General features: G+C 39.4%; 1 protein-coding gene across 1 annotated transcript in view; it reads right to left on the bottom strand.

Moving 5' to 3' along the window:
• The window catches only part of npnta (nephronectin a), a 53767-nt gene that overhangs the window by 23710 nt on the left and 5777 nt on the right, over nt 1-24280 (bottom strand). Inside the window, exons 2-3 of the mRNA XM_080520935.1 lie at nt 20766-20866; nt 8927-9019 (exon numbers count right to left, since the gene is read on the bottom strand). Of these exons, the coding sequence (XP_080377061.1) occupies nt 8927-9019; nt 20766-20866 (194 nt within the window). The remainder of the gene's footprint in view (nt 1-8926; nt 9020-20765; nt 20867-24280) is intronic.

A 24280-nucleotide genomic window follows, 5' to 3' on the forward strand; every position in this document is an offset into this window, starting at 1 on the left:
CCGAGTGATCAGGGCATGCAACAGGAATGTGGACTGCCTACCTGTTTAGCCCCACCAAGTGTCATTAGCCCTTGAGCCATGTTCCATTACTATAAATTTGCAAGGATATAGGGGTCAGTGTGCAAATGCAGCTGTTACACCAGGGATCTATGTGAAATATTTATAGCATAACTTTCACTCACTACATAGGATCGCATTTACTTATCGTTACATGCGGGCATGAGTAAACGGAGCTAAAAGGTATTTAATTGTAGTTTAATCTCTAAATTGGACTGTTGATTCAAGATAGTCTGAAGAGCATCGTCTTCCAAATATTGCAACTGTTCCATTCCCGATTTGGCACAAAAATACTTTGGAATTTGAATTCAACTGTATTACAGTTACAATAAATATATTTCTACAAATGTATATTTTAATTAAAAGAAATCCTCTATTTATTTATTTTTATCACAATTTTGTCCAAAGAATTCTAAGGAAAACAAACAAACCAAAAAAATCATGTCAGGTAAAACATCCCAGAGGCTCTGACTTTTACTGCTGAACCACTGAAATGAAAGAAAAATACAGTATCCTGTACAATACAAATATAAAAGACAATTTAAAGTACAAACTTGTTTGCTTCTTTGAGGATATCCTGCAACATCATCTATTTGTATCTGTGTCTCTTAATGCAACAACACAGGTGCGATGCTATGCCACAATCAAGAATAACACATACAGCAGTTTGCTTGATGCAAATTGCACTTTGACTGCATTTGGGCCACTGTCTTGTCTTCCCAGTAAACACTGAAGAAACTATGTTTTTTTAAGACCTGGTATAAGTTACATATTTAAATTATGTAATAACATATTTTAAACTAAGCAAAACAGAGTGCAGTTATTTGTCAGGCAGAAGGCTTTATGTCGGTACATTTTAATAGCAGAGAGCCGTTTCTCTCCAACATAAGGTCCACAACAGTCATACCTCCTTACATGCACATTGATTGTTCTTCTTTTTAATGAGTACTGTCATTCTCATTTTCTTCATTAGTTTCCACATTCGACAATTGGCAACCTCGTTTCTGCGATTACAGAAAAACCATAGCAACACTGTCCATTGTCTGTGTGCCATAGAAACACGTCCCTGCTTGCCTGATGGACTCAAGAAAAAATTGCTTAAAAATGTAAATGAGGGATTGTTGAATGGTCACGTTCTTAAGACGGTGGAAGCTCCATGAGCATCAGCACAAGCCAGACGCAAGACACAGCCAGTCTGTCGTCTGTGAATATAAGTATGGACAGGATGAACAGAGGGCAGTCAGAAACAGAGAAGCTCCAGAGGGGTGGAAAAAAAAGGGAGAGATAACAGAGAGATATGACCACTAAGTGACAACTCGACATGGCCTCAGGACAGCAGGAACCAATGTGATAGCAGAGGTTGAAAGCCCCTCTGGCATGTTCACTGTACGGTAAATGAACTGCTAAGATATATACGAAGTGATGCAAAGTGGAGTGATTTATTGGGTCAGCTCCACTGAGGTATGCTCCGCTACATTCTCGACACGCCTCGATCATTGACGGAGAGATTAGCGGGAGGCTCTTTCTTGCGGATACGCTAGTCTCTAAAGGAGATAACACTGGTTAGAACTGGAGGCCTTGTGCGTCGGCGCAGGTGGAGCTGAGTGCTGTGTCTATGTCGATGATGGCTTCAAAAGGAAGGAGGAGCTCTTTGTTCCAGACCTTCAAAAAAACTGGAAAGGAAAATGAGGAAAAAAGAAGGGGACAGAGCAGGATCACAATGGCATATTGGTATTGAAAATCTGTTTTGAGGGCAAAGACTGAAAGAGAGAGAGAGAGGCAAAAAAAGAAAAAAAGAAAAAGTGGTAAAAATTGTCACATGCTTGGCATTCATGCTGGCATTTCTATTGAAAGAGTGGCTCATGGGTGGTGTCTCTTCTGCCAGGGAAAAGGAAAATAGTTGAGAGTGACATTTACTCCTCCTCAGGCTGTACAGTGCAGCGCCATGCGCGTTGCCAACGGAAAGAAGACAAGCTGCTGGGGGGAGGTCGATCGACAAATCTCACCCTCCATCACTACTCCTGCCGGATGATGGTCCACAGGGAGAAAGAGAGGAAGGTGACTGGCCCAAAGTGGTGGGGTTAAATAGTCCAGCGCTTCTTCTTTAGACAAAAGAAAATGGGTTAGAGGGGTGAGAGGAATAAGAAACCTAGGGGGGAGGGGGCTTGATTGCCGTGAAGTTGGGATAGATAGATAGATAGATAGATAGATAGATAGATAGATAGATAGATAGATAGAGAGAGAGAGAGAGAGAGAGAGAGAGAGAGAGAGAGAGAGAGAGAGAGAGAGATGCAGTGAGAATGAAAAACACCAACCAAATGGATTAGAACACCTCTGACCACACCACATTCCTGGAAAGTAAAGAGGAACATTATGCAGCAAAGAGGATTACACATGTGGGAATTGGACATGAGCTGAGTATCAGAGAGAAAAGTTAAGGGCACATGAGAAAAACTGGAAAAAAAGGCTTTTGTGCTTCATGTCCTTCTGAATTCTCCTCTCTTCTGCATGCTCGTTTTTTTTTTTCTTTTCTTTTTTTTAGCAAGGTAAATCGAGGTCACTGAGTTACCATCCCTGACAGATTTGGAGGATACCTTCTCTATTAGTGTTGTAAAATGGGCAGAAGTTACCATTCAAGGAGGCAAGCAATTCCTTGGATACAAACACTTCATCCTCAGGAATTCAAGCACCGCCCCACTCAGTCGAACCATCCATCAATCAGAGCAAGCTCTCCTGCGGCAGTGAGCTAACAACACTTATTGTTAAGTGACAGGAAGACGATACAGATGATTTCCCTACTGAGGGATGTTGTTCAGGTCCACAGAAGCCTTGCCAAGCTTGTGTAGAACAAAAATCTTTGTCACGCAACTTGTTGGCAAATAATGTCTATGGAAGAGGGGGGTGGAGTAACAACATTTAGAAACCAACAGCAGAAATACACACCAAGGGTAGTCAGGCGAAGGTTGTAGACAAGAAGAAAAACATTATCTATATTCATTGGCAAGTGACAATCTGGCTTCAACATTTAAGTTGCTAACTTGTTCCAAATATTCAGTTCAGGAGTTCACAGCTTCCCAGACTACACGCGAAAAGTCATTTGTGTTTCAATGAGGATTTCTTTATTGTCAAAATGCTTGTTGGTGAAACATCTCATATCATTGCAAAGCCAGTGTTTCTCGCTTTTAAATATTGCCTCGTTTTTAGGGAACATACATGTGTAGGATGAGCAGCAGAGCTTAAAAGTATGTGTGTTGTACCTATATAGGTTGAATGGATAAATCGGTAAGCTGCCATAATATGCTATTTCTTCAGACTTCAATCATCTGATCCAACATCAGAAACGTGAAAAAAAATATGAGGAATAACAAAGAAAAGCTGTTTGATTGGCATAGAAAATGGGGCTTTTTTTCATGGCTACAACTCACACCACTCAGCTCTGTTGATCAGACCACAAATGCATTTTACATGAAAATGTTCCATCATTTGAAAGACAAATAAATAATGCCTTCCAATAGTATAAGATATGATGTTAAGAAGCATTGTTGCCCCAAGGGAATGATGTACTAAACACAAATGTACTTGTGCGTAGTTTTAGCAGCAACTCCTAAGATATGTATGCAACAGGGTCTTCACTATAACACAAACCGTAGTCAACCTAAGTTATTATTTAACCAAATTTAAGACCCTGTGAAACCCTGCCAGGAAGTTACTTGATTCCTTAAAGGTTGTACGGGGAATGTTCCCCGTCTGAATTACATTTTCAGTAGCTGTTTGTGGATATACGTTATATGTCCTGTCTGCCTATTGTATTTATGTGAGGTGACCCTGAAAGCCTTGAAAAGCACCTATAAATAAGCTGTATATCTCCTATCAATCTCGGTTTGAGCAATTAATCAAGCTGAGGTTGTTGCTGAAGAGCACTTGTGAAGCTGCATTGCTACTGAACGCAAAAATATTGAACAAGTACATGAAAGGAAGGTTACTTGATGAGAAAAATTGTGAAATAAAGTCTTTTTGAATACCAAAATGTGGCAAAGACAAAGATGTATCAGAACTACAAGACCGTAGACACAAGAATAAAAACCTGGGTAAGTGTATATTATACTTCATTGAGACTTTAAAACATTTGTCTGAAATTCAAATAGCTTTTTTGTTCTTATGGCCATATATGTGTTTTGTCCAAAGCTTTTTCTTTTCTTTCATGTGGAGGTTTTTGTAAAATGTAATTTCCCTAAATACATTAATTTGTACTCATTGTGAAGGAAATGGTGAACAGCTCACATCCAACTAATATACGGGTGATGTGAACATTTGAGCAATGCATGAAATCTTTGAAAATGAAATACAACTAACTGTATTTGATGTTTAGAATATGAGGGTTGATGTTGTAAAGCAGGTGTTCATTAAACTCTCTGAACTCTGTGTTGGATAATGAAAATGCCACATGCACAGTGGTTAAAGCATGAACAGTTCTGGGTAATGTGAATTAAAATAGAAAGCAATAACTTGCAAAACACATGAACATATATTTAATTCCAAATAGAAAATGTTTACTTTAATTACATCTGGACCAATGAACTTGGTATTTCATAGATTATGCCACTTTCATTATGATAACAGAACTGTTGGTTGATCTGACTATTTAACAGTAACCTGGTAAAATGCCTTGACATAAGGTTATTCTCCTGAGAAAACTTTACTTTGTGTTTTAACAGGAGGAGAACCCTACAAGCATAGCATAAAGAATTATGAAATCAATATTGCTGCAACCATTGAGGTTACTTTTGTAAAATACGGTGCCACACTTAAATCGATAAGAATTGTCTTTCTTATCAATCTCGAAAGGCAAAATGTAACTATAGTTTACTGTATTATTACAATCGTTACAACGTTTAATCAAAGCCAGAAATGACCTCGTGCCTTCATTGAATGGAAATTGAAGACATTAAATGGTATCTGAGAGAAAGTGCACCTGGAGCCGCCTCGCTGTTTCCAGCCAGGAAGACAAACAGTGTCAGTGAAGGATTAGTTCCTAAACCAACAACCTTGAAGGCCCTATCCACACTTAAACTGATATGAATTCATGTGGAGATTAGTCGGAGCAATCAAGAAATATTCTGTGGCTTTTGCCAAGAGAAAGAGCTCAAAGAGCCAGATATAAGCTTATTTTCTAAAAACAGCAATACAAGAAAAGATGTATATTGGCTTCAATCACAGTGCTCGGCTATGACTCTTGATGGGGTATTAATTATACATCTGCATGACAGACAAGGAGGAAAAGAAGAAACATCTAGAAGAGTTGCAGCTGTGTCGCCTTGGAAGTCTCAGTGTCATTCCTTCAGCAAACTCTATATATCACATCTTAACAGCAGGTCAACTACACCTAATTAAATCCACCTGCACAGAATAATCATCTTATTAAAATGATTGGATCAGCAGGGGAGGGGGTGCTGGCAAACTATTAAACAGATTATCCTCATAATGAGTTTATTTGTTCAGAGAGAGCACATTCATCCATCCTCAACATGCTGTAAGACAAGAACGATTCTCATCCGCGTAGAAGGCTGAAGCACCTTCTCAGGATGATGGAGAATCTCAAAGCAGTACTTATTCTTCCTGACAGCTAAGTGCCTTGTTAATTTAATGGTGAACACAATCAGATCCATTCAAATTATATCCTATTTGAGCCTGGAGATTCTCTTTAAAAGGGCTGCAAATGAAATCACACAATAACCACAGAGAGGTTGAATCATTTGGCAGGTGAAAAGAGCTGGCAGTAAAAATAAGCCTGTAGTGCTCAAAGTATAAAGTAAATCTGTCACAACAGTACCAGGTAATAAAAGTTTGACAGAGGGAAAAAAAAAAAAAAACATGGCTCAGATTCCAAGAGAAATCAATACAGTGTTGTTTGGTATAAAAACTAATGTGTCCTATGTGGTTTGTTTGTTGCTTCCCACAGACAGTGTTCCTGAGGTGTTTAATAGTCATGTTAACCGAAGCGCCTCTGGAGCGATGCGTCTGTCCTCACTTCCACTTGAAGGCAAAGGAATGTGCATGCAAGTGTGTGTGTGGGCGAGCATGCATTGTGCCTCGGTGTGTGTGTGTGTGTGTGTGTGTGTGTGTGTGTGTGTGTGTGTGTGTGTGTGTGTGTGTGTGTGTGTGTGTGTGCAATTAAGTTAAATTTGAACATAACTAGTAAATAAAAACATTTTCAACGATCCCTATGACTTAATTAATCACTTTTTGAATGAATGCATTCGAGAAGGATCGTCTGCTGCGGAATAAAAATGAAAATAGGACAAAAAATGCCTGCACATTGGGTTTGGGGTTTTTTTTTATTTGTCTTTTAAAAAGGGACTCAAGCTTGGGATTTTTTAACCATGCGAGTGAAAAAGCACAAATACTTTGCAAAAAAAAAGTCCAACGTTTATAAACACGAAGTGAAGTGAGGGTATTGAGCAGCACAAAATGGTCATATTTGTGTGAAGTTGTGTGATTAAATTTGCTCACTCTCTGAATGGAATCCACTACCAGCAATAAACACAGTTATTAGGCGGCTTCCTGGGGGATACTGCCGTTCACAAAACAAATTCACAGATTGTAAATTGATTTAAAAGCTATCACACTGACTACTTGACCTTTTTACAGCGGCGAGGTCAGAAAAGAGGCTCTCGGCAACATATACTACTCCTCCAATTGTCTCCTCAAGATAAATGCTTCACCCCATGGGGACAGGATATTAGAATGCGTCGAAACATTGTCCACCTGGCACATCAATAGTAAACCTCAAGTCAATGTTTAACGGAGTCTGCATCCAAATGAGACGGTCTAATCTTTTCTCCTCGCTGAATAATTAAATTGGTTTCTATAGCGCGGAGCAACTCCAAACAGAATCCAAGGTTATCTCCACCTATGTAGGCCTGAGAGGTCAAGTTCTCCATTCTGCGCTGAGCAAAGCGGTAAGCTCTGCAAAGCGGGTGGAGCTTATTGGACAAAATGGAAGTTTGACATGCGCTCGAAAGTACAGTTTCATTTTGAAAGGTCTTGGAATCACATATGTCAGATAAGTCTGTCTGAATGGTTGGCAGCGACATCTATTGTAGTTGGATATGGGACACGGATCCTTTTTCCTCCCTCCTTTGTTGCAGATTAAGACAAAGTAGAGCCGTCTGGTCGGGCAGACAGGAGCCACCTATAGCCTCAAAATGCAGGATGAGTCATTTGGAACATTCCGGAAAGGATTTCAACACGCCCCCCACCACCCCACCCCCCCCCACCACCCCCCCCACCACCACCACCTCCTCCTACTCCTCCTCCCGCTCTCTTGTTTTTAATTACACACTATCCTATTCCTGTCTTAGGGCGTGAATTCCACAAGTATTTTCAAGCTGCTTGGATGCACGTCAACTTATAGCTAACTGGGAAGCTTTAACACTTTTCAACATGTCCAAACTGTCAATGCACAAAAACTCAGCCACCACACACCGGGTGAAAGGGGGAGAGAGAGAGAGAGAGAGAGAGAGAGAGAGAGAGAGAGAGAGAGAGAGAGAGAGAGAGAGAGAGAGAGAGAGAGAGAGAGAGAGAGAGAGAGAGAGAGAGAGAGAGAGAGAGAGAGAGAAAGACAAATGAAAGAGGTGAAGAGAGAGAGAGAAAAAAAACACACTTTCAATAGCATCGGTTGTACTCTGCCAGGTCGTGTAATCTCAGGTCAGTAATTGAGATGTTATCTTCACAAGAGAGGATGCACTCCCGGGATCATTCAACATGGTCTCACCACTCATTTCCCTTTGAGCTGAATCAGCTCTCTCCTTCCACCTTCTCCCCTGTGATTAAAGCATCTCTCTACTGTCGGCTCATGGCAAACCTGTTTCCGCTCTGGTGGCGGCTTTGATGCACCGGCGTTGTCCCGTGGAGATCTGGTCATAATAAACAATGATCAGACTGCCATTTCTCAGTGCCGGGGTTCTCCTTCAGTTGCTTTTCTTGTGAAGAATGTGTATACCAGCAACCTTGTTTCCCTCGGAGAATGGGGACCATAAGTCCGGACAATGTTGTGTGTTGGGAATAACATGTTCCATGTCATTGCTGTTAACAGTTACACAATTGTAACTCATTATTGTTATAAATTTAGCAACAGTCACATTTAATGGATTCAATGAGCACTAAATAGAAAACGGAGTTAGTTTCTGTACTACTCATTAGCCAAATGTAAGTTATTGCCTTTATCAAAGCAGTTACTATTTCACTAATCTCATGTTTATCGAAGGAGCAGTGCTTCATTAATCCTGAAATAGCTCGGTTTTACTGAAACATGAAAGATATTCGACCTCATTGTTAATATGAGCCAGTCTTCACTGTACCTGAGATGCATTCATGGCCTTAAATATACAATAACGTAGCTTATAAGAGCTGCCTGTGTGTCTCCATTTCAGCTCTTTATGATGACGCTTCTTCTTTCTGTCATTACATCATAAATCTTTCTTTTTTTCAAGAGCCATTAATGTCCATCTTCCTCCAACTAACTGATGCAACTTCAGCTGAACGTAATGAGTCAATCAGTCATTATACTGACCCAAACAGACCTAACAGCTTAATTAATGTGTCACAGCAACACCTAGAGAGAAAAAAAGACTGCAGTGTGTTCATATTTTAAAACAAGTGAAATCAAGGCAGAACAGAATAGTGCAAGACTTACCGTCTTGGGTAAGTGGTGAAGACTAGTTGAACTACTTTATAAAGAAGTATCTAATTAGAATCCTCTGCTAAATTCCACCAACTTCACAACATTGCAAATGCAAAATGTCACCAGCGAATGAACGCCACTTTTGAAGTGTATCGACGTGTGAGCGAGGTGCAGGTGAGAGCTCACCTTGATTGCAGGTCTTGCCGGTGAAGCCGGGATGGCATTTGCACTTATTAGGTCCCACGCAGTCTCCGTGCTTACAGCCGGGTTGGCACACAGCTGTGCAAAAGGATTCAAATAGGAAGAGAGAGATCAGCACAGCATGCTGGCAGAGTACCTGCACCAGATCAGAATGACAAAGCCCTTAATCCGACGGCTTCTTGACTTCCACAACCCCTCGGTTGCAAATTATTTGTTTACTCGACATTACAGCAATGGGCTGGCATGAGGCCTTAATCATACGGGAAACGTGTTTGCTTGTTTCTCCTTGTGCCGACAGTTCTATTATTACTGACTAATGATAATGGTGAAGCCATTTTCAGCTAACCACATTACATATAGCAAGCTTTTTCCTCTTTTGCATTGGAGAGGATTTCAGAAACGTGTTGTCTGTATATATTAAATTAAATTATATGTGTTAAAATATTTGACACTGCTCGAGATAAATTAGGTGTTTGACCCTGTAACACCTCACAAAGTTTGGATACTCCTGGATTGAAAATGCAGTGCTGATATTTAAAGCTGGCATCGCGCCGACAAGGATTATTGAGGCAAATAAAACACCTCCATAAGACTGAAAGAGAAACAATTAGAGCCCCAAAATAGCAAAATATAATTAGTTCCTCAGTAAAAAAAAGAAAAAGCTGCTCTGCAGATCCTAAATTGTGAGGGGCTGGTAATAATTTGAGTGTGTACAAATATAGTACTAGCTTCCATGACTTTTCTGTCTCAGTGAGCTGGAGGCTTGTGTTGCTTATCTGACTGCGCTTACTGCAGCTTACTGCTAAGCATGTTTGAGACAGGAGGCCTCTGCCAAGTGTTACTCATTTTCATTAAAGGCGTCATTAATTATGTCATAATACAATGCCATCAGAAGACATAATTATCACTGTCATGCAGTACATATGTGTCCGCATATGTTTGTTTGTGTGTATTTTGTACGTGCACATGCATTTGTGCTCTCAGGGAGGAATTATGGTGGAGAGTATTTATCACACCAGCCATTTCGCTGGTGCATTGAGGTTTACTCGTGGCGATACAGCTGTACGGTTTACTCAGTTGTGTCGAAGATGCCTTAAAACCAGACTCTGAGAACACATTTTTAAAAGCTATTCTCTCAAACCTGTCTGATGTAGCTTTTTATATTACAGCTTAAAATCACTTGACAGATTTCTCTCTGGTGAAAGGTGGATAGTAGGGCACAAGAATAAAATGAACAGTTGCCCAGAGTATAAACTGTGCTGCATTTTAAACACACACAGGGGCCTGTGAGGAAGAATGTGAGCCTCGGGTAAGCAATGAAGAATGATTCAAATGATCTAGTTTAATCAAATAAATCTATAAGAAATAAATCCATATTTTTGAGCATGAATAAAATCACTAAACAATAGTAATGCCACGCAACTTCATTTCTATTTGTTGTTGTCAGAATGACTGAGCTGTTGTTACAGTGCTCGAGGGGTAAGATGAAATTAAAATGCGATAAACATTAATGAATCATTTACGAGCAACGTGCTTTTCGTTACACTTTTTCAACTGCAAAAAACATGACGGCAGCTGTGCCAACGACAGCAATCTCATTTTTAAAATGAAAGACACGGTAGAAATTTTTGGAGCAGCCCCTACATCAATCCTAAATTCTAATTTGAGGAAAGAACATCCATAAAGACATTTATATTTATGCCTGTGCAAGTAAATTAGGAGATCAAGCCAAGATTTCTGCACTTCTGGCTACTTGTATCAGAAAAAGCAACATGTCCTCTTTTTTTTTAATTCAGCACTTCCTCCAATAAGAACCATGATACTTTAAGAGAAATCTGCACTTATCATGTTGCAAAACTTCAAATTTTAATACCGTTAGAATAGTTTGCGTGATGAGATATTTGTTGTGTTCTCTATAGGATTATGTTTTTCTGTATGGCACCTATAAACTTGGTATAAAAAAGAAAATGTTGAAGAATACCCTCCGTGTATGAGCTGCAAAGACTCAGAATGGAGTTGCAGTCTCTGAAATTTTCATTAATATTGTAAGCGGTCCAATCCACTAAGAACAACTCAGGTTTCAGTCTGCAACATTGTTCAAGGTGAGCTCAAAAGGAACAAAGGTATGAGACGAATCCTTAACCTGGTGCAGATAACATCTCCACACTCACTCCACTTTATTAGGCTATGTAATCAAATAGAATGAAAGCACTGTTAGCCTACTTTGAGACGGCTGCGATATGAGCCAGGTTGTGAACATGCGGAGTGGTCAAAGTTCACAATGACAAATTAAAAATGGCCCAAACTTCTGGAGGAAATGAAAAGAGTTGCACTATTCTGGAAGTGTGTTGGACTACAGCCTGATCAATAGATAACATTAAAAAAAAGTACTATGTGTTTTTGTTATTCAAGCAGCCGACATGTTTGAAAAAAAACAGGATTTGATTAACAGGATCAGAGGCAACCATCGATGCACATTGCCTCTGAGGGTATTTATAAGCCTCTGGGCTGGCAGAAAGATCAAGGAAATGACCAGCGTTGGCTAAGCGACGCAAAGGACAAGGAGGACTAAAAATGGCCATACCAACTGGAAGGCCAAACATAGCGTGAGTGATCCTCCCTCCGTGAACGCCATGAAAACATGTCGAGTGATGACACACTTTCACTCAGGTTTGCATCATCTAGTTCTTTGGACACGAGACCGCGCAGCATTCCTCTCGTTTATCCACTGGTCATGACCGTCTGAGTGCAACACACAAATAAATCTGAGCTCTCTTAACAGCTACAGGTCATTTTATTATTTTTATTATTTTGTCAACTTACGATTGGAACGTTTGCTTTATTCAAGACTGCTTTCAATTATTATTTGTTACGATATCTTGTGATAAAAACAAAATTTCATGGGTTAAATTGCACATTTCTGGGCCAGTTTTCTATAATTAATGTTGGGAAATGACAATATTTGATGAAACTAACATATCATTCAATTAATTAATTCATATCAACAATGTCCGGAGCAGATCTTAAAAATTTTAATAAATTTGCTGCTCCGGGCAATAGACAGGTTATTATTCAACTGGGTAATGGTATGGTGAATAACTGATGAATAAACTAGGATAGCATTGGCATTTTCAACCACAGAAAACCAATATGGAGTTCTCATGTGTCTCAGACCACAAGAAATAGTCTGAATTTGCTCCTCTGCATCATGAATACTGTATAGATGTTTTACTGATATTAATTAAAAAACATTATGGATTTCAGCTTTAGGGGCTTCATTAGTATTCCAAAAGGTTGACTGGAGGGGTGGTTGAATATTAATAAGTCACTAAGAACTTCAGCATAATTCATGTCAGACATGGCTTCAGGTGAATTGGGGTCTGCAGAGGGTAAGCTGTTTGCATAGATTTGAGACCAGAGGGAGGAAGATGGCCGCTGCCAACGGGTGTGAGGTGTTGCTTGCCGCAGGGGTGGGGGGTGGGAATGGCTGGTCTTGACTCCATAAATAAGTGAGTGAGCCCAGGATTCAGAGGATGTGCCCCCAGCAATACTTGTCTAGCAAGATTATTTCAAGAAACATGTGGAGCTAACCTTGGGGCTGGCACCTTATCCCGACTACTCTGTGAGTTAAGGCGAAGAGAGCTGCAAAACAAACAGCCAGACAAACAAAAAATGCGAGCATTGTTTACAGAAAAAAACCAAAACACAAACAAACAGACATAATGTTAGCGGGCACAGCCTGGTCACTTTGACAAGCAAGCACTCCTGGAAAGAAAAGACACACACACACACACACACACACACACACACACACACACACACACACACACACACACACACACACACACACACACACACACACACACACACACACACACACACACACACACACACACACACACACACACACACAAACACAGGCATCCTGGAGTCCCACATGTTGTCTAAATTTGGTAGTAATTACAAATCACGTGAAACTTCTGGCTTCAGGGATTCTAGAACACAGATTTTAGAACACGTGTGTGTTCTTGTATTCACAGGGTAATTCATACACTTATTTGTGCCGTTGTTTTTTTTTGTTTTTTTTACATATGTTTTGCCCTTTAGTTTCCTTTACAGCTCATTAGCTGGCAACTCAGCAGGTTGCATGTTCTCCCTGTGCATGCATGAGATTTCTCTAGGTAGTCCAGCTTCCTCCAATAGTCCAAAAAAACATCTATTTGAGCTTAATTGGTAAGTTGTAAAGTGCCTCTAGGTGTGCATCAGTTGGGATTAGCTGTAACCAGGACAATAAATTGATTGGTTGATCTCACCTTGATCAAAAGGCTTTCTATCAAACATACATTAGTGAAATTATTTTATCGTTGCTATTAAAACACAGTCAGTATGGAGGTACTTGTATCAACATACTTTATTGTTGCAGGTTGTGGGCACATGGTTTAATGGGCATTTTAAATGTCTTCTAATTCACAGTGTCCTTTAATCTTCAATTGGATTAAATGATATTGAACACATTCCTTTAATTTCAGCATATATCACCTCCAGTTTTACTGAGCAATCCCCTCCAACAGATAAAACAGATGCAGTTTTTGTTTGAGCTTATACAGCCCAGTGGTAATGAAAGTGCGCGGAGGAGACAAAGAAACCATACACACAATCATGATAAAATGAATGACTTAAACTGAGGTATCACTTTTCTGCTTTCATCGCTCACTTGTAAGCTCACATTACCAATTCAAAAAGGCCTGCCCTAATCCAGCCTGCACCATTTGAAGAAACAAAGACGACACTCAATCAGACTAAATCCCGCTCTTGGTGGATTTGTAAAAATCCACCAGTACCTCTGAGTAAATTATAATGTGTGATCTATTTAATATGGAGATGATATTCTACCCATTCCCTTTACACGACAGAGAGAATCGATGCACATCTTTCTACTCAAGCTGCTGTAAAGTTGTGTGGGAAGATCCAACTTCATCAAACCACAAGTTAGTTCAACGTTGTCAAGGTTCAAAATAATGAGGAAGAAAATACCATGACATTTTACTGTTTACCCTACAAGTCTTTCACAATAAAGTTTTTATAGAGCGGAGAAAGAAATGCATGGAACTAGAAAATAACAACATGACCTATTTGAGTCACCTCACCAGAGAATAATACATTTTTCTTTTTGTCTTTTACCTTTTCATTATAATTATCGAGCATCAATTTGGGGGGGTGTTTTACATCTAAAGGTCAGGCGTGTAAGACTCAAGAGACTATATTAGCTGAGATATCATATAAGACTAAAAACTGGGTTTGTTAGCATGTGATCACCTGTCAATTCAAAAAAATTGCCATATGTTACCGTTTAAGGAGCTGTTGATATCTACATGGGAGCATTTGCACTCTTTCATCTGCAGCTCAGAAGAGGCAACTTAATGGTATTTCTATCAAAACATGGGCAGTATGTCCATACTTGACATGGAAATCTCCTTAGTCACTGACCTACCAGCCCACCTGTCTTAAATACCACATATTGTATAACTACGTATACAGATCAGCCATGACATTATCACCATATTGTACATATGGTTGTTTTTTTGCCACGAAGTCCCTCTTCACACAACAACTATCACTGTAATAGTATATTCATTTCCATTTCAGAAAAGTTTGACGTTCAGAAAATCACCAGAAAAACAACAAAAACTGTGAAAATATTTGTAAGGTTGGTGATGTGTGTTTTGCCATAAACCTACAACCTCCTTTAAACTGTCTTTCTGTGTAATATAAGCTCACTCGGTATCAGTTGGATGTAAATAATGTGTTTCCAGATGAGGATGAGTGACCCTAACCCACCATTATTATGTTATTGTTATTGATCTACTTGCTTAGAAAAAAAAAACTATTGACTGTGACCATCGTGAGCATGTGCAGTACTCAGCCTTTCAAAATAATTCAAGATTATCCTGCTTTACACAGATACGGAGAGCGGTGCAATTAAAAATGTTTCACTCTGGAAGTTATTTTCAGTTTTCAGTGACTCCCAGCACCTAATTGAGGCACGTATTCCTGTAGACTGCTGAAGACGTGCTATGGTATCCGGCACTAAGGTGTTAGCAGCAGATCATTTAATCCTTGGAAGCTATGAGGTAGAGACCCGCCACCTGCATTAATGAACATTGGCCACTTATAAGCCTGTTGCTGGCTAACTAGTTTCCCTCCGATAACCACTTTGACCGCTACAGACTGGGAACAGTTGCCGTTTGACATTAAATAATCAACTCTGATCAATTCTCCAGCCATCACTATTTACCGCCTGTCAAAATTGTTGAAATCCTTATCCATGCCCATTTCTCCTAGTCCTATCATACTCCAACTCTGAGGACAAACTGTTGACTTGCAACTAAACATTTCACAGCCACTAAAAAGTGTGATGATATAAAGATAATTTGTGTTTTTCACTTCGCCTGTCAGCAGTCATAATGCTATGATGTACGTGCACATATGTTTAAAGTGTTTAAAGTCTTGAAAGGAGTACCCACATTGATTTTACACATGAAAACCATCTAAGCTTCAAAGAGAGCACTATAGACCCAACCGCTGTGTAATACCCCGGAAAACTCTCTAAAGTCTGAGGAAATAAAATCCCACTTTAGGCTGAAGGCTTCAAATTTCTGTTATAGAGGCTGAGTTAGAAATGGACTATGTGGAGTATGAAAAGTGTGGGAGTTTATCAGGCAGGGTCACAAAAGACATCATTGAGCCATATTATGGGATCTGGAAGATCCTGGGCTTTTGGGAGAACTTGTGCTCACTGAAAGTGAAAATATCCGGCCAGTGATGCTTGGTTTTACTTTTTTTTTTTTTTTTACTTTTAAAGCTATTCTTTAAGAAGTCTGACAAATTTGTGAAAATAGTGAAATCACCAGATTACTTTTTTCTTCTTCTTCTATTGCGTTCTCTTATCTGTAATACATTTATTTAGGTATGCAACCAATGATACAGCACATGTTATGGTGAAAATTGCAGATTTGCAGCTTTTCTTTATGATTGAGGTTGTGATTTAATTCAATAAATTAAGATGAATACTGTAGGCTGAGCACACTGAGCAGTTTTGCAAAAAAAAAACCCACTTCATTTCATTCTGTGATGTTCGCAAAACAAATCTTAGTCACCACCTCATAGGGACCAATTATCCGTATATTATTACTGCGGATGTTGCAACTGGTCATAAACTTGTGAGTTTTTTCAACATGCATTATATTTACATGAGCACAATACTTTACTTTTATAAATCTTTAATCAGTTCCAGAAAGTCTCCTTCTTATATTTAAGGTCTTTGGAAGCTTCTCAGCACATCGGCAGTATTACTGATGCCATTCCCTTCAAACTTAACCTCTTATTTAATCTCAGTGTCAGCATCACCTGACATTACCTGTGGGAAGAGATCAAAGCTCCTGCCACCGACTGGCTGAGAGGGCCACTTTGATTCTGCCACATCTTGCATCAACTTGGTTAGACAGCTTTTCATCTTCATCACGGCTGCAGGAGAGGCGGAGTCTTTTGAATGATTACAGTAAACTGCACAACGCCTGGAAATTTAAATGCTCCAATGCTCACAGTGGTGGCAGCGACATGCTCGTGATGGCAGCTGGTTAGAATAAGTAGCTTCAAGTGTGGCTTTGCTTGCCGGATGGCCTGTCAGAACACTATGAGTGGAGCTTCGGCCCACTATAAATCTAAAGCTCCCCTCTCTCTCACACTCCATCTGCCTGAATTTTCTCACACCCTCCTATGCTGCAACAGCAACCATCACAAACTCCACATCCCCAAACCATTTTCCTTACACTTCAGGATTTTTACTTTTAATCTTTTCTCTCCTCCCTCCATCACGCTGCCAATTCTGGGAGCTTGGGAAAAAGAAAAAGAAAATCGAGGTTGATCCATTAAGTTTCTCATTCATTGGGAGAAATCGCACAAAGCGATCACTGAGCTCTGCTGCTGAGAAAAGCCACAAACCGATAGCTCCAATCTAATCTCCTCTGCACTAAAACTGACCAACAGCTGGAATTTCTGATGACTGCATCCTCCTACACACACACACACACACACACAAAAGTACACTCACACATGCACACAACAGCGATTGCGCCTATTTTCTTCCTTAAACCTGCTCCCTCCTTGCAAAGGTTTTAAATCAGCACCTTACTGACTTGATGAGATGCTGACTGGGGATTCTGGCTGTGCCCAGTGAGACACATTTGTAAGTATTAAGGCAAGCGCTCACTGAATGATTTACAGTGGATTTGTTGAGGTGGGAGAAGGAGGTCAAAGTAGCTGGTTGAGTTGATGGTTAATCCTAGAAACATCTGATATTTTTGGATCAGCGTGGAACATGTGGAACTCCAGAACAACCAAAAAAACATCATTACACACCGCTGGTTTGCAACTTGCTTTACATACACTGTGGTTTATTTCATGATTAAGGACAATGACAGTAATAAACATGATCATGTTGATGCAGCAATTATATTCAGCCCTGCTTGCAGAAGGAAGTATATTTAGAGGGGACAACAAGAAAACAAAACTAGCATTTAATCATAAGCTATCAACTTTTTTCTATTTGGTATACTCATATGAGTTAATTTATTTGTTTGTTTGGACTAAAGAAAAGGCAGCTGTGCAAAATGTTTATTTAAAGAGTGATATATTTGTCCAGGGTAATATTGACAAACCTGTGTTATCTTTCATATTTCTGCTTTAAGTCTCAATTTTTTTTGAAGACATATACAGTATGGATTTCAATTGTTTAATATAAATAGAAACAAAGGCGGTATGAATGGTTTTATTTTCAACAGCATTTCAACCATTCTGAATTATTTTCATTAAACGTGGGACATTTGTGTCACATGTGGACATGGAGCCAAAGCTTGTGATGATTATTATAAGGTAAATTTATATGAAACAAATAAGCAGTTGTTCCTTAAAGGATGTAGTTGAAAAAAGTCATCCTCTTCTTGTCTCTTCAGCCGAAGCAGCTACTCAGTCCTCCTTATGGGATTGTGTGAAACTTGGAAATTGAGGAGGCAGACAGCCCAGTACAGATGCACTGGGAGAAACTGGGCATTGAGAAAGCTTGATCCTGCCAGCATTACTGCTGAGTTTGGCCCCATGTCCAAACAAATAAGATCAAATGATACAATTGAAATGATGGTGCTTTTGCCGATTTCATTCAAGCATAGATTTTGTAACACAAAAAATAGGAAGTCTTCAAACATTTCAACTACTATATGGAAGAAGCTAAAACACTAAATATCCCTTTAATTTGTACCCATAAAATTGACCCTCCTCCTGCTATGAGTCCAAATCTCTCCCAAAAATCATTAGCATAACTTGTTATCTGATTCCAAGTGTTTATATAAGAATAAAATTAGCATATTTTGTCCCTAATAGACGTGAAGCACGAGGTGGATAAAAGAACATTTGTCTAACAAAAACCTTGGGTTAATCTGGCAGAGCTAAAAAGAATACAAAACACATAGGCCATGAACTCAAGTAATATTGTTTGTATGCACAAGTACAGAAAAAGAAAATCTCGCTGTTAACGCCAACATGAAGTAAAAGTATGGCACGCTGCCACTCTCCATACTGGAGTGTTAAATTCAAATTAAACTCAACAGTTTCTGCTTTCCTATTTGATCTGAAGCAAACTTTTAGACCCAACCAGCAGTGTGTGACATATTTCCCACAAAAAAATGTACAAAACATATTGATGTAAACAAACAAGGTCAGGTACAGCATGACATGATAAACTTCAACGCCAAAGAAAATCAATTCAAATATGATAATTAAGACAATGGATAACACAAAATGAGTGGAGATTATATTTAAAAAAAAAAAAAAAAAAAAAATATATATATATATATATATATATATATATATATATATATTTTTTTTTTTTTTTTTTTTTTTTTTTTTTAATGCAATAAATATGTTGCCAGAACCAACATGCAGTTATGAATCCTTCTAGGCCTTTTCCACTGCAAGAAATTCACAACCCCAGCTTGTAAGGCACAGGGAGGGTTTCATCTTTATTTTTCCACACTGTGTTTTTCAAACATCAATATAAAATGATATTGAATTTAAGACATTACATTGAATTACTAGGCTCCATTAAAAATGTATAGAGTATAGCTGTGCATCAAAAAAATATATATATATGTGAGACCTGGTCCTTAATCCTGATATTGATTTTCTTTCATTTTACAAGAGTACGTTAACAAAAGTGGAAAAAGTTCCAAATACATGAGGAGAATAAGTGTAAAATAATGTCCAATAGCAGAATGCTGTAATATAAAATCCTTGTTCTTATTCTTAATCAGTAAGCAAATAATAGAGCTGACGCTAGTAATTATTAAGGACCACATGGTATGTGTATATCACCCTTGAAGGAACTATGATAAAATTAGCTTTGTTTGAATTGTCGAATGAAATCTGAAAGTTTTGAGATCATTTTATCTCATGACGTAAACGCAGTTACAGGGTAATATGGAGTGACTTCAACTGATATCCAGTTCACATGTGCTCAAAATGACCTTCATCTTACTATAATTCGTGAAACCAATCATGCATTAACTTTAGGAAATTGGCTCACATGTGGCCTGCCTGACACACACAGATGCTTTAAGCTGGAGGTGTCAAATCCCGGTGCTTGACATGCAGCTTTCTGCTTGTTTTCCCATTTCTCCCAGCTGCGGGAAACCTGTATTTAATGAGTGTGTCATTACCAAGCCCTGCAAAAGGCCTTATAATGAGCCACCTTTTTTAACAGGGAAGCCTGCAAGAAGAGTGCAGCGCTTTGGTCCTTCAGGACTCAAACAACCTTATTTTAATAAGGCTTCTTTAAACAATCTATACAATTTTATTTCAATGCTTGTTTGTGTCATTTGTAAATTTTTACAACTTTATAAAGTGCCAGGTTCGCTAATTTCACCATGTATTCTTCTTAATCGGTGGACATATATGAGCGATATTGATTTTTCTTCTGTAACTATTGGCAAGTGAGCAAACAAGCATATTCCCTTGCCTATCCATTTAAACATGGGCGTTGGTAAGTCCGTGCATTGGAAAAGGCCATTTTATGCATTACTCCCCAATTAATTAAACCATCACAGCAAAGCAGCGGGTACAACATCGAAGACACCAAGCCATGCAAAGATACGGCATTCATAAGGCAACCGGCCACATCTGAAACGCCCTGATATATTCACACCTCGCTGGGTAGCATTGCAGGAGCGTGGAAGATCTTCACACAATGTAAATATGTAGGAAATGTAACACGATAAGATGAGACAGACGTGTTCTGATGCGTGTATGTAAGTAGTGACAGGACACATCCTCTGAATCCTCAGAGCAGCGTCACTGTATACACTGCTGAGTCGAGGCATGTGCACCTCACAGCGCCTGGGACTGTGTTAATGCCACTTTTACTAGTTTCTTAGTCAGAATGTTGTAATTGCCAATCAGTCCCTGTTTCTACCTTGAATGTGTCCACCTGCAGCTACTTCGCCCTCATTATGACCACCTGCGGTGTGAATACAAATGTCCACCAACCCAACAAGCCATTACCATCAATCTTTACTCAAAGACTGGGCCTGTTGCGATGCACCATTAGTTGTATGCTTCACTTGTGACAATGTGTTTCCCTCAGCCTCCAGTAATCGTAGCATTGCAACAGCATGCCTTCTGCTCATCACCTCTCTGACACCAGCTTGAAACCTTGCAACCTTGTTAGCCCTCTTTGCCCCCCAGCAGCAGCGGCAGCAGGCACGGTGGCACTCACGCTGGCAGTGACCCCAGGAGCGACGCGTCCATCCCCAGCAGCAGTCCACCCTGGCCCCGTAGCGACACAGGCCATTGGATGATGCCATCTGCCGTGGCCACCTGCGTGTGGATGACATAATTAGTTCAGAGCCAATTAAATTGTCTTAATGAAGAGTAGGGGTCATTTTAATGTTGTTCGGAGGGCAGCTGGAAAGCTTTGGAGATTCATTTGATTTTCTACTCTGTCGAGAGGGGAAAAACATGAAACAGAGTTTACAGAAGGTTTCTTGTATGAATAGGGTCTTCATACAGAAATATCATGATGAATGTAAAGGTTGTACAGTTTGATCACCCTTTTTCATCTAACAAGCTTTTCATCTGAAAAGTAATACATTTCGTATATGTATGCACTTTAATTGAATTTGGTTTTTTTATATAATAGTTAAAGGCCCACTTATGGCCCCAAATGACATTACACAACACTTCATGTTCAGGCAAAGAAAAATATTGAAATTGTCCCCTTTCTTATGAGAATGGTGAAGAAGCTATTTCTCTAATAAATGTCAGTATGATAAGACACATTTGCTTTCCAGTTCCCCACCTCCCAAAGTGCCTTTCAATTTTAAACCTTTCTGTTTTATCTAACCAATACGAAGCCATTAGGTTTTCTATTATAATTAATGGTGAATGGCAGCAAAAAGGGACAAATATTCCAACACTTTAGTGTAAAACTCAAGTAAAATTATTATGTTTTCTTCTTCTTTCTATTTTGTCAGTTTTAAAGTCTCAATATTATTAAAGACAATTCATATAAATACAGCTGAAGGGTAAACGTAATGCGGTGGCAGAGATTGACTTTCCACTGCTTCATGATGGCAGATTATCTTGCTATCATAAAAATAAAACTGATAGCGCACCATATCATGTCGGCTTGAATGATGTCAAGCTGGAGACCTCTGCTCCAGCTTGACAGCCTGCCAGGCCCGATTTCAATTTAGCCCTCAGTTTGCATCATTGCACTACTGACACGCACTTCCGAGAGCACCGCATTACAGTTGTTTCTTTTTGAAAGCCAAGGGAATCAGACTGGACACCATGTTTGTCTTTGTTCCCTATAATACATAATGTTTTCTCCTCCTCTGAAGTGTTCATGCCAGTGTAAATGTGTCACTATAGAGAGAGAGAACAAGCAGGAATTAGTTTTTATACAGATATACCATAGGTTATTTCCCAAGCGCTACATTTCCTTCAAGAGAAATCATAGCAGGACGTTTTCTCTACACCATGTTCTATTCTGCTCAGAGCAAGAAATAGCTTCTTGGCAGACAGTGTATGTGGATTACCTTTTTATCTGTAACAAGGCCGGCCACATATTTGCGAGAGAATGGAGTGAAGGAATGACTCCTTTTAAGGATACTGATGAAAATACAGGCCGCATTTTTTTGGAGCCAAGTTCTGAGCTGTTACCTAAAACTCTAACAAATAAGATATGAATTAGTGTGTAGGGAAGAGTAAGCTGTGTCCATAGACAATATCACTGTCAATGTGAGAGGTTATGAGCACATGGGAGTTGTGCATAGTTCAGCATATAAAGCCAACATGCAGTAACTCAAGGTTTAAACTATACAGGAGGGCTGGAAGTTCTGTAATCGTCATCCAAACAAAGGAAGACGTTCTCTTTATATACCTGCTCCAAACGAAACATGCTTCCTCTTGTGCCTCAGTGAGAAAGTGAGGTTCTTACTCAGTATTCATGGCACATCCTTTGCCGCTATCCCTGCCTGTTAGTGTCTCTATGCCAAGATGAGGAAATGCTAATGCTTGCCCCCGCTGCCAATCAACTCATTGGAAAAAAAGCAGATGGATGCTAAGTGAGAGTGGCAGATCCAGGGAAAATGTTTGTCGCCTGCCTGGCAAAGCAGGGAGGTGGCAGTCAAGCACACAGTGTGACTCTGGAGGAGAGGAAAGGAAAGGAAAGGAAAGGAAAGGAAAGGAAAAAAGGAAAATCCTGGACCCTGGCCACTAAGTCCCCCTTCCACCCGCCCTGTCACACATATAAACACACACGCAGACACATGGGCACCCAGCTCGTGCCTCCATACCACAAACTTGCTACATGAGACAGAACAAGAGCCTGAGCGCCCGTGGCAAAACTCTCTTCACGTGGAGAATGGAGACACCTTTTAACACATCTGTCAACCTCTTGTGACATTTGAGAGATATTCCGCTCTGGTGACAGGAGGCTTATCTCATCCTTCTGTCTTTAAAGCTGCTGTTAATTGATTCATCAGTGTGCATAAGGTAATCCCCCTCTTAGAACAAGGAGGCATCAGCTGAGGAGAGTTTATGCTGCTCGAGGTGCACCTGCTCCTGAAAAGCCTCATGCTCTCATATTTGCTTGCAGATTACAAAGCAATTATCACATCTAATGACACCCAGCAGAAACCTTCAGACGCAAAAGCAAATACGTACACCATTTGCATGGCTAACTTTTTTTTTTTTTTTTTTTTTTAATTCCAGAGCTCCATCTAATTGTGAAATACATTGCCATATCCAGCCCCCACCCATCTTTATTCACTCACTGTGCTCAATGTGTTGTATGGATCTGAATAAAAGCTCTTTAAAAGCTTTTAAAGGTCTGAAGTAGATGTGGTGGTTCACTCTTGTGGTAATTTAGGACACTTTGTTAGCAATTCAGTAGTGTTCAGCACCATCTTAAGCATTGATCTCTTCATCTGAAGAAGTTTTTTTTTTTTTTTTTTTCTAAGGAAAGGAGAAAAAGCCAGTAAAATGCGAGGCAAACACTTTTCTTCTTCTGCCAACTCCTCTTTTTTTTTTAGCTTTCTTGGATGAACTTGACTTGCACTGGATATAACATCTGAGAGTGTCGATTGCTACTTTTAAGGCTGAATCATTGGCCCACCCTGTCTGTAATGTGACTCCGTTGCAATGACGCAATGGAAATGTCTTTAATTGGCTTTCCCATTCTTCTGCCAGTGCATCACTCTGATGAGTGATAGAATATTAATTGTGAGCAATTTTCTATGCAGTCAGTTAATCACAGTAATTTGTGGAAAAGAGCAAGAGAGAATAAAAGCCCTCAAATTGGACATGTGTGCATTTTCCGATGGCTTTTTTGATGTAGAATAGCAAATAGCTTATCTTTGTCTATTTCCCTTGCCACCAAGTTCACCAGCATTATATCTGTCGATCCATTCTTTGTTTTTTTTATGTTTTTATTATATTTATTGTTATATGTATGTTATATGTATATTTTATTTTATTTTCCTCTTTTGTTTCCCCCTTTATTCACTGCAGTGTAGCACGGTCTGAGGGCTTGTGAAGAACACGGTTACATGCGGAAGCTTCACAAAACACAACACACACATGCTACTTTCTTTTATTATATTTTTTTGTCAAATTTTTCCACTGTGTGATTTATAGTATTTCTTACGCTCACCGTGTGATTTGTGGTTTTTCTTCTGCTGTTCTGCTTGCTGCTGTAACACTGTAAATTTCTCCATTTGTGAGACG

This window comes from Blennius ocellaris (assembly GCF_963422515.1).
Source record: "Blennius ocellaris genome assembly, chromosome: 3".
Taxonomy (NCBI): Eukaryota; Metazoa; Chordata; class Actinopteri; order Blenniiformes; family Blenniidae; genus Blennius; species Blennius ocellaris.